The 12081-nt window shown below is 39.7% G+C and overlaps 1 protein-coding gene across 5 annotated transcripts in view; it reads left to right on the top strand.

Moving 5' to 3' along the window:
• epha7 (eph receptor A7) overlaps positions 1-12081 on the top strand; it is a 210597-nt gene that overhangs the window by 170310 nt on the left and 28206 nt on the right. For 3 of the 5 annotated variants that reach the window (XM_017302239.1, XM_008398594.2, XM_017302237.1), the window contains 4 exons: positions 3588-3713; positions 4173-4358; positions 5414-5475; positions 5690-5899. In XM_017302239.1, coding sequence (XP_017157728.1) covers positions 3588-3713; positions 4173-4358; positions 5414-5475; positions 5690-5899 — 584 coding nt within the window. The remainder of the gene's footprint in view (positions 1-3587; positions 3714-4172; positions 4359-5413; positions 5476-5689; positions 5900-12081) is intronic. The other 2 variants (XM_008398595.2, XM_017302238.1) reach the window with 1 other exon arrangement.

Here is a 12081-nt window from a genome sequence, read left to right as displayed (position 1 = left end):
AAAAGTTGCAGGAGACCGGCCCTCGAGGCCTGGAGTTGCCCACCCATGCCCCAGTCCCTGACGCAGCTGTTGCAGGTTCGATTCCTTGGCAACCCTTGCTGCATGTCTTCCCCCCTTTCTCATTACCCCCTTTCTTGTCAATTAACTATCAAATAAAGGCCACTAGAGCCAAAGAAATCCATCCATCCATTTTCTTGCACCCTTGTCCCTTGGTGGGGTCAAGAGGGTTGCTGGTGCCTATCTCCAGCTAGTGTGCCGGGCGAGAGGCGGGGTACACCCTGGACARGTYGCCAGGCAACACAGAGACACACAACCATGCATGCACACACTCACACCTAGGGGCAATTTGGAGAGGCCAATTAACCTGACAGTCATGTTTTTGGACTGTGGGAGGAAACCAGAGTACCCRGAGAAAACCCATGCRTGCACAGGGAGAACATGGAAACTCCATGCAGAAAGACCGGGACCAGGAATCGAACCCAGAACCTTCTTGCTGCAAGGCAACAGCTCTACCAACTGCGCCACTGTGCAGCCCCTAGAGCCAAAGAAATCTTTAACAAAATAAAATGTGAACATTTAAAACCCTCACCTAAAATTAAAATTGTTTCACCCGGAGTCCAAGGAGGAGGGGAGGAGATTGAGGGGTAGATGGGCTTGGTGAGGGGTGAGTGGTGGGGGGAAAGGGGTGTGTGCGTAGAGGGGTGTGAAAAACAGCTTACATTGATTGAACATTTAGATCACGAGTTCTTCCCCAAACCTTGTCCTCAAGGCAAACTGACCTGCATGTTTTCATTTCAGCAAAACCCTGTTAATCAGACATCAATTAAAATCATGTGTGCCGAATTAGGGAAATGCCTAAAACTTGCAGGGCTTGGAGGACCAGTGCTGAAACACACTAGATTCMCTTTGACTTTACTTGAAATAAAGTTCCCTCGTCTGACACCATGACTCAAGCTAACTAGGGACAGGTTCCCTACTAAGCCACCGTGGCTCTGTGGGTAGAGCAGCTATCTTGTGATAGGTTGACGGTTCAATTCCAGCTCCCTCCTGTGAGGGACAAATTGAGTTGGATGATTATAATATATTGAATTGGTTAAACTTAAGTTGGATACATTTTATAAATTCAGTTGGATAAACTTAATTGAATTGCTTGTTACCTACAGAAGCAATTCAATTAAGTTGGTTCAAATATTTTCTTTTTAGAGTGTGTTTTATAGTTGATCCACCATCCTTTGTCGACTTCAACTAAAAATCAACTATTAATCAGACCTGGGCATTTTAGTCATCAGATTTCAACCACAAAACAACATTGATTCAATGACAGTTTCAACGGTTTGATTGGATGATTGTTTGATGGTTGATTCACCGTCATTTGTCGACTTCGACCAAAAATCAACGATTCGAACTATTTTTCAACGTTGATTTATCATTGTGTGCTATCTGGGTAGAGTTTAATGGAAGCATCTGTCGTGCAGTGCTGAATGACGAGAGGCTGTCAGGGTGACAGAAGCCAGATCCAACATGAAGACCCAATTTGTCTGCCGTGTACAAGTGAGGAACTTGTGATAAGACATGTACTATCAGATCCACTGACATCTTGGATGGACGAAGCAATTATGGTAGCAAGTGGAGGGAAATCTCAGCTGCCACAGCGTCCTCTCCCCAGAGCACAATGGATTTGTTGTATTTACACGAGTGAATTGACCAAGATATCTTACCACTATCCACTCTGTCTCTCCAGCTGTTCTGTTGAGTTCTGCTGCAATGTTTTTTTCTGCTCAGTTCTGTATTTTATAGTAAAGCTTTTATATTGGATTTATTGGCTTTCATTTTACATGCCAGTTTTAAAGTACATAAAATCTAATGAGACTTTTTAATCCATTAAAAGGTAATTTAATTTTTAATTGCACCACTATGTAAAATAATCCCCCATTGGTATGACCTTTCCCTCATTGTCCAACACACTTCCATGGATATTCATGACTTTTTCCTATAGGGGTTTTTCTCCTTTTTTGTCGTCTTTTCTTGGAAAATCATAAATCCCCTGCCTTAGAAATCATTCAAATAAAATAAAACAATGTGGCCTCTTCTAGCTTTATACACATTTAAAATCTCACTCATCATTTTTTTTACAGTGTGTAATTGTTTATGTCATCTGTAAGTCAAAGTATAGAAAGATGGACCCATAGTAATTTTTTCCAAAACATAAAAAAAAATGGGATCAAGACTGCAATATTAATGTCATAAGAATGACATTAATATTGGCATAGTATATTTATATTGCAATATAGTATGCAATATAAAAAACTTTATTTCAAACAAGAAACATTTAGGTGGACAATAAGACAGGCTGTAGAGAACAAGATAGAAACATAAATATAGTATGTTAGGGCATCATAGAACATGTAAATTACATGAATAAAACTGGTGCTCGATGGTTGTACTTTTTCAAGATATAATTTGGAATCCATAATCCAGATATAATTTGGATTGAAGTTTGCGCCTTACTAGCATCTGCTACCTTATTGGTGGAACTAATGCAACATTTATGATTAGTGCTTCGGGGTTAGCGCAACTAGCTTTTCACCATCTATCAGTTGTACCTGTTTCCTGTTGCCTAATCCTGGATGACTTGTCGCAATTGATGGAACAATGAATGTTCAGCCATCAGCTTGTGATGTTAAGCTCAGCTTGCGTTTCTCTCTGAGTGGCTTAAAATGAAACGTTTGGAATGATGATCAGATAGAGATGAAGTGACATGACACCAAAGATGCTGAAAAACCCTCCAATGCAGCTAAAACAGGAAAAAAGGTAGTAAAAGACTAATCATTAGTTATGGCTTACTGGCAATTCACAAGCAGTTTTTTTCTTGTTAAGAATTACAATAATCACTTCAAAACTTATTTTTTTATTAACTCAGGTTGTCTTTATCTACTAAATTTGGTCTGATGATCTGATATATTTAAATGTGACTAAAAAGCAAAAAACTGGAGAAATTTTTAGGGGGGCAAATACCTTTTCACCACACAGTGTTCTGACAGAAGTACAAAAATAACTTACATGGCACATGCCTATAAATTTCACATAAAAAGACCCAAAGATCTGAAGCCAGAAGGTTGCTTCTCTTTAGGGAACAGTAGAAATACAGGGGTTGGTCTGTAAAACATTTAGAGGAAGGAAAATCAACCAATACAAGTCAAAATAAGAACAGTTTTAAAGCATAAGAATTTGAGAGATCCTAAAATATTCAAAAGCATTGGTGTTATATATATATAAAAAAAACTTTTTACCGACTCATCTCATTGAACAATAACATATTTTACAACATATCTGTTAGAAACTGTGAGGCTCTCTCAGCTGCTTTAGGTGAAAGGCAACCGACAATCTGATAAAAGGCACCAAGCACAGGTTCCAAAAATCTTAGCTTCCCACTCTGTGCAGGGTTCTCAGGCATTTTGACACCAGCATCTAACGGTTCAGCTGCTCCCTCTGGATCCCTGGCCTCTGTAATCGTTTGCCTCTCAAGTGCCTGCTGGCGCGCAGTGTGCATTTTTAATCATAACAGTAATCCTCTTACCTTTCTACAGTTAAATTTCCAGGCACCAAAACCTACATTGACCCTGAAACCTACGAGGACCCGAACAGAGCTGTCCATCAGTTTGCCAAGGAGTTGGATGCCTCCTGCATAAAAATCGAACGAGTTATTGGAGCAGGTGAGCCCATCCTCAGCTCTTCCCGTTTACTTCCTACGTGCTCTCATACATCATGCTGACAGGCAAATATTTACACCTTGAATGGGGACACAGCTTCATGCATCTTATATTGATAGAGCAATTGCAAGGAGGGAAAAAAGTTCATTGCAATTAATGTGTGGTCTGCGTCTGGCAGAGGCAGTCGCAAAGATAACTGCAGGTGAGAAATTGCTGCCACATGGGTTTTACCGAGGCGGTCAATGACAGTATCTATGCATCTCTAGCATGTCTTATTATAGGTCTTGGTTACACTCCCCCGAGTATAACAAGGTGTTGTACTGCAATTTGTATTCTGGCACTGCACAGCTGCTTTATCTCAAAATACACTAATAAATTTGTCATTGTGAAGTGTGTGAGGTTTTTCTCTCCTTTTTCTACCTACTGGGCCCCTTCACTCATGACTGATTTCAACCCTCGCAGGAGAGTTCGGGGAGGTGTGCAGTGGTCGACTGAAGCTGCCTGGAAAGCGGGACGTGTCGGTCGCCATCAAAACACTGAAAGTGGGCTACACAGAAAAGCAGAGGCGGGACTTCCTGTGTGAGGCCAGCATTATGGGGCAGTTTGACCATCCCAATGTGGTCCATCTGGAGGGAGTGGTGACAAGAGGTGGGAATATGTCACTGATTTGGAGAAGTATTCACATTTGATGCTTTTGGATCATAACCAGGTTGTAAATTGAGCTTAAATTAAAAAAAGGAATAAACAAAGCAAAGGAACAGCACAAATAGTTTTGTAAGTAAGTCACTGCTGAGGTTGACCACCCAAATGTTAACAATTTATAACTAGAGGGGATCAAGGAGAGTTGGGACAAAATGTAAATATGGTTGACCCCTGGGAATGCCATTTGCCTATCCGAAGACCCAACGGGAGGTCTGTTAATATTTATTGTGACAAATTCCTTAGTTTTCCTCAATCCAAATGGAAACAGGCTAGTTTGAGTGATTTGGGTGCCCAGTCCTGTTTCTTCTTCATCAGGGCAGCCACCGCACACTTGAGAGTGCAGCACAAACTGGTAGTCATGCTACATGTCCTTACAAGTGGTGTTTTAAGCAAAGCTTAAAAAAGATGTTTATTACAGTGTCTAGGTATGTTAATTGGACCACTGTTACCTCAGGTGTGACGTCAAACTTCAAAGGTAAATGGTATGCAGCATAAATCACACCAAAGATATTTATGGATGGCTGGCAGGAGAGTCTTAAAAACCTGGACTTCTTTTATGAAGAAGTCCAGCAATACTTACATCAACCTCATGGGAGTTCTCACAATTAAGCTTAAAGAATTAAGCTGCATATTTGTGAATGGATCAACATGAACAGTGGGCCTACTCACTACTTTTTAACTCTTGCAGTTCTGCTCTCTAGGTCCTTTGATCATGGGATGAAAAGTCTGATGCAGTTTTCAATAAGCTGTTGACTCTAAGATTTTGACCAGCTGGCTAAATTAGCTGCACATCCTCTGTAACATTTTCTCATTTAAAGACTCTAATAACGGGAGCAGATGGTAACTTTTAATTAAAAGCAAATGAAACACAGCTATAAATAACTGGGAATCAGTTTTGGCTCAACCATTGTTTTGTGAAGTATTATGAAAGCAAAATAGAAATTAGGTATTCATTAATCATCTGCTCTTCCTGTTTGTTTTTTTCCCATCTTTTTTTTCAGGAAAACCGGTCATGATCATCATCGAGTACATGGAGAATGGCTCATTAGATGCTTTCCTCAGGGTGAGTATCACCTCCGAAGTCAGCGCACCATCTTTCCCAACTTTTTTCTGCACTTTACCAAAGTGTCCCAGAGAGCAGGGAGTCTGCTGTGGGATCGGGGCTCTGCATAAATATCATAAATCTTGTACTAAAGCTTCTGCAGCCTTGCAACCTAAATTCTCCCCTCTGGTCAGTGAAGATGGCTGACCTGCTTGTGTTTCTCTATGCGTCACAGAAGCACGACGGTCAGTTCACAGTCATCCAATTGGTGGGAATGCTGCGGGGCATAGCAGCGGGAATGAGATATCTGGCTGATATGGGCTATGTCCATCGAGACCTGGCTGCGCGGAACATCCTCGTCAACAGCAATCTCGTATGTAAAGTCTCAGACTTTGGCCTGTCAAGGGTGATAGAGGACGATCCCGAGGCTGTCTACACAACAACTGTGAGTCAATTAAAGTGCTCGCTCTCCCTACCAAGCGCCTTGTCTGAATTCTCTAATCAAGTTGCTGCTGGTGCATGAAAATAGAGCAGAGTAAGATGAGCATGTCCAGGTAGACTCTGGCTCTGTAAAGCCAACTTCACTTTATAAACTGTTCAAAAAGACGTTAATCAGAAGTGTATTTATTCACTTATAATGTATGGTCAGGAACTTTTAAATCAGAATGTTGTTTCTTCATATATTCAATGAGAGTGAATGTTTAGATGAATGGAATACTAAAACACAGTGATCAAAAATAAAATTAAAGTTATTTAAATTTAAAGTACATTTGCAGTTTTGCCCGGTAAAAACCATCATCTTGTTCTACAATGTGCTTCCTACAAAGGGCCTGGACCCTCGGTTATTGAGAAACAATTGCTTGCTGGAGGTGTGGACTTTGTGGAAGTTTGGATGAAGATTGGATTTCGTTTTAACCAATCACTAATGCTTGACCTTAATATGTGTAATGGCCAAACTCCACTGCATGAAGATTACCGGAAATTGCCTCGTCAGAGGGTTTTTTAAAGCGCGTAACGCGTTTAGTGCGAACGCACCATTAGGGGGTTATCCAAGCGGGTGACCCGTCAGGTCTTCAGTTCGCCAAACCAAAAAAAAAAACATAAATCGGCGACCTGCCAAGATCTATGGGAAGGATCAAACTCCACTCATTCATTTTTAGCTTACAGAAAAAGCATCAAGCCGCCAAATAACATAAGTAAATTGGCCGATAACATTTAGGCTTATGCGTGCCCACCCCCACAAACTCACACAGAGGTCCGCTATGTTTGACACAAAAGATCTTTTTTTCTCCTCAATATTGTTAATAGTCAAGAGAGTTGGATGATAAAGTAATCCAAAAATTATTGTTTTCTTTTTTTACGTGCCTACTGCCGTACAACTGCGGGCGCCCTTGTGCTCAGCTAACTACACACGAAACAATTATGCAGAGGATGGATAGATATGACAAAATCACGACTAGTCAAATATTTGGAACATTAAAAAAAAAAAAAAAAGATGTCAAATATCCTCCAGCAATGCCAATTCAGAGAAGCAGGACAACCCAATGGTTCCAGCGCATCATGACGTTACGGCGCAGCTGCGCTCTCTGGATGCTGTGGGTCTGAAGCCAAAAGGTGCAGATTATATTTGCTGCTTGTTCCACAAATTGTGCAGGAAAGAGATTTGTGAGTGAGACAGATAACCAGCCAGACAGCTGACAATATTTTTGCATTGAAAACAAAATGAAAAACTCCACGATTAAACTTTAATGTGCTTGTTATTTTACAAACAAAAATGAATTTGAATGTTGAAAGCTTGAGACTCAGGCTCAGGCTTTCAGTGGCCATCGATATTGATGGCTGATTGGCTTTTGGAGGAAAAAATATAAATATCCACTCAAATTATTTTTCAACTCGAACAAAAATGATCTGCACTGGCAACGTGTGGGTGAGCATTTACCCGCTCTTACGCAGGGACACACCCACAAATGCTTTGCTGTGCAGGGCAGAGGTCAGTCCTGCTTCCTTGCTATAGGTTTTCTCATGTCCTGTTAAAGATCATGATTCAGCACTTATTCTATTGCCTAACACCAAATAATGCACCGTAAGCTTTTCAGCATCCTCAAGAAGTATTGTCTGAAGGAATGTCAGACGTATCCTGTGGGTTTCTTATCCTTGAGGACAGACACACAAGCACAAATGTTTTCTCTGGTGGGCAGGGGTCACTCTGCTGAACGCTGTGCATCAGTAAGATATTCTGTTTAAAACTAGAGGTAGTTAAAATATTGATAATCTAATTCAACATGGTTTAGAATATAGTATATTTATTTATTCACTTACAAGTAAATGATTCTGTTTCTATTGGCTAATTCAAAGAGGGGGGCATCCAGTCACTAGATGGGGAGAATTTCCGGTTACCGGATGTGAGGGTGGGGGGTTTAATATCCTTTAATCCATCAAACTCCAATTAAAATTTGACAGAAGGGTGTCCATATAATTCTCTCACTGCAATAAATTAATATTTATGAGGAATTTTATTAAGTGGAGTTACTTATTAAAACTTGTTTTTATTTAGAGCCTTAAGTTTTTGTAAAGGTGTAGCCAGGGCCGGCCCAAGGCGAAGCAAACTAAGCAGCCGCTTAGAGGCCCTGGGGCCAGTAGAGCTGATTTTTTCTTTTTTGTAATCATTTTTGTCATTATAATATCAAAAACACATAATTTCACTATGAAGTGATTTGTTTTTACAATAATATATATTTGATAATGTATGTAGAAATGATTATTTTATTGATAAAAAGAAAATAAAAATAGCTCTTTGGGGCCCCCGGTCGGCCGCGGTAGGTACTGCACGCTTCGCCGGTAATATGAGTTGCCATGCAGAGCATCCAAACGCCCAAAGCTCCCGTCAGAAGTTAAGTTAGCAAATCAATGTTTCAAAAAAGAACTTTTTCTTCAGGGAGGGAGAAAAAAGAGGAAGAATAGAAAAAAGCCAAGATAAAGGTTTGTTTTAATGTGGCTTGGTAATGTAATGTTTATCAGAAAGATTAGTGGAGCTGCTAATAGAAAATTAGCTTGATAGCGACCTTGAACGGTCCAGTTCAACAGCCAAACATTTATGGTTGGGTCTTKGTGTTTGTGTGAAGCTCAGTTTTAACTCTAAATGAGTTGATTCTCATGGTTGGGTTTGCATATTTCTGAGGTATTTTTGGCTTCAAAATGCCGTGTTTGATAACAACAATAATTAAAACTTCTCAATGTTTGATATTGTCTAGCAAAATGTTTTGACGTCAGGCTACATAGCTGCTACATCGATGATCTATTCTATGAGTTACGAGTAAGAGAAATTTATTTAATCAAAGAATGTCATGAATATGTGTGTAGGGCTGCACCGATTGCAGTTTTCTGGCCGATACCTGGTTACCGATCTTTAAAAAGCCTGACCTGCCCATTTTGATTTTGGCTGATATCATTTTTTTTTGTCTGAAATGTTGTTAAATATAACAAGAAAGACGGTGAGTTGGCAACAGTGGGGTGAATATTGTTAACTGCAAACATGCACACATGACCTGGTTGGTCTGTCAGTCAAACCTCTCACTGCAGAGCTGAAGAGGACAGAGGCTGATTTATAAACCTTTGCTGATGGAGATAAGATCAGGAGATAAGATGAGCTTCACCTGTAAGTATTGGCCAATGACCATCCCCCAAAATTAAGGAAATCGGCGACCATTTATTTTCAATATTTATTTTATCGAAAATAAACTGATTTATTTTTGATAAATCGGTTGGAGAAAAAAATGTATCCTATTATACATGTATATAATGTAAACAGCACTGCCAGAGATGCAATAAGTTTATAGCAGGAGTGTGAATGATCTAATGATCGGACTGTTGATTGCAGCCAGTCCACATTGTTAGAACTAGAGGGCCCCAAAACCAAATTTCGCTTAGGGTCCCATGGAGGCTTGTGTGTAGCAGAGATTAGATCTTTGACACTGAACCAAATTCATATCTAAGCAACATTTGAATCTGCCCCTACATACTCGGGTGTACTGTGGGCATTCCATGAACTGCGTGTACTGTCCGCGGTCGGTTGGGTCTTCATACTCGAGTGTACTGATTATTTAAAATTCTCTTGTGAAAAATTCCTTTACTTTACACTGTCCTAATGGGAACTAGCAAGTTTGATGAACTATTTGGGCRCCTAGCTCTGTTTCTTCTCCATCTGGGAAGCCTTAACTCACCTCAGTGTGGGACAGAGAATGGCAATCACATGTCGGTTCATCCGGCAAAGACAGTGAACTGCTGCCCGGAGCAGCGCTGTATCCTACTGCTGCCAGAGGAGCAGCAGGAGGCTGYGCTGCCTTTAGTAATCAGGGATCCATTCAATGAGCTTTGTACAGTATATTAATTTGTGCTGCAATCGAAAATGAGCACATACCCGATCATCTTATCCTTGCGGTTGTTCGAAAAAAAAAAAAAAAGTCACACTGAACTTATTGGATCACCTCTCTGCTCCGCTGCTGATGAAGTCTGGGATGATGTCTTCTTTTTTGTTCTTATAATTCTGCATAATTCACTATGACAATATTTGCGTGACTATATAAAGCCTGTTGCTGTTAAGCATTTTTGCTTACATGTCTATCACGTCCCTCTGACAACTTTATGTTGACTCATGTCATGTTGGCGTCAGCTTTAAAACAATATGAACTCATATAACGCTTATTCTCAACCTTATCAGACTGGTGTCACATGAAAACTAGTTTGATGTGAACACTGTTTCCACCAGGTAGTTTAATGTGCGACACCGAGTACGTGTACGCTGTCATAAAAATCTATTCTTGCACGGACATGTCCAGCGGACATCTGCTTTGAATTCGAGCGGACCTCTGCAGTGCGCCCGAGTATGTTGGGGCCTTTAGTTTGACTTCTATGGGTCTCAACAGGTTGTTTGCTGAGAAAAACACTTTTGTCATTCGCTACTTACTAGTTATTTTTGATGGTGCAGCTTGAACACACAAAAAAAAATTAAACCACATTTTATGTTACATTTTACTGTAACTTTGCCGACCCTCCCAAAATTGCTCTCAAAATATTTCCCCGTTTATGGTCCTCCCCAATAATGAGATGGGATTTATGCTCCTTGCCTGGTTGTTCTCTAATATTCTGTTGGTCTTCATGTCTCAGATTAATTAAATTCCACAATGATGGACTTTATTTATTAGTTGCTGATAACAGTTATGTGCTAATGTGCGCTAATATGTTTATTTATTTATATATTAATCATGATTGATCAATTATCCTAAAAGTAAAAATTTGACTTCAGTTTTTTTTACTGCAGGATAAAAAACTTTACCTTTTCCTGAGAATGAAAGAAATTGTAGAACTGCCAGTAAAAAATTATAACACGCTGCTGTAAATACTTATGACTTCCTGTACTGAATGTAAAATCCCTTCAGAATTTATTTGAGTAGATTATCTTCATGAATTTGTTTTCTGTCATTGCTTTACTTATTATAGTAATAGAGCATAATAAAATATGAATTACCTATCTCCGCTTGTTCAACCTTTTTTCTAGGCTTTCTGTTATTTTTCAATGTGTCCTCAGTCCTCTGACATTACTTGTCATGATCGTGTTCCTGTGTGTTTATTTTTGGAGTTTTTAGTTTTCAGTTTGCTTCCTGTGTCTCCGTGTCTTCCCCGTTGATTGTCTCCCAGGTGTGTCTCGTTCCCTTGATTACCCCGTGTGTATTTAGTCTCACCTGTTGTCAGTGTTCTTTGTCGGGTCCTTGTCTTACATTTGTCTAATGTTCATTGCTGTCTACGTCAGTTGCTTGTTGTCTAGACTCTCCAGTGGAACTGCCAAGTTCTGGTTTGAGTTCGCTCGCATGTAGTCCTGTTAGTCAGTTGCTACCGGCATTTAAGTTGTGCACTTGTCTCCTGCCGTGCTGCCTGTCTTGGACTGTCTCCTGAGCTGTTTATTATTCATTAAAACCATCATTTCATCTACATCCTGGGTCTGCCTGCGTCTCTCCCCACCACCAACGGGCGTACTGACATTACTAAAGACGACTTGCTGTTAAATAGTAGTTGTTTTATTTGTGAGCAAATTCAGTAAAACAAAGCATTTTTTGATTAAATGGTGAGAAGAATATTAATAATTCACAACATTTCTGGAGATAAGATGCTGCATTTAAAGGTCTTGGTTGATAAATGTTATTTCCCTGGAGAAAGACAAACATCTTTCTGGTCCTTTTTTTATGAATGAGACCTTGAGCTGTAATGAGAGATGTTCATTAACATCTCTGTCAGAGATGTGTAATAGGGTTAACATCTAACATAAGAGGAAAAAATTCTGCAATAATTATGCAATGATTAAAGCATTACTAAATACAGCTGGATTTTTAAGTAGCTAATTATGTCATATAACTGGTCAAACATAGTGGGAAATATGTTGTTAAGGCTTTTAATGACTAAACAGCAACATTAACCTGGGGGGTTTTCCCCAATATATGCATGAAATGTAGCTTATGTAGCTTTTACAATCCATGAAGCCTTTTTAAGGAATATATGCTTGTACCTTTCTCTGACTTAAAGTTTGTACAGATTTGTTCTGGCTCAATGTATAATTCTATAATTCTATATAAACTA

Source organism: Poecilia reticulata, linkage group LG21 (assembly GCF_000633615.1).
Source record: "Poecilia reticulata strain Guanapo linkage group LG21, Guppy_female_1.0+MT, whole genome shotgun sequence".
Classification (NCBI taxonomy): domain Eukaryota; kingdom Metazoa; phylum Chordata; class Actinopteri; order Cyprinodontiformes; family Poeciliidae; genus Poecilia; species Poecilia reticulata.
This window is presented reverse-complemented; position numbering and strand designations above follow the sequence as displayed.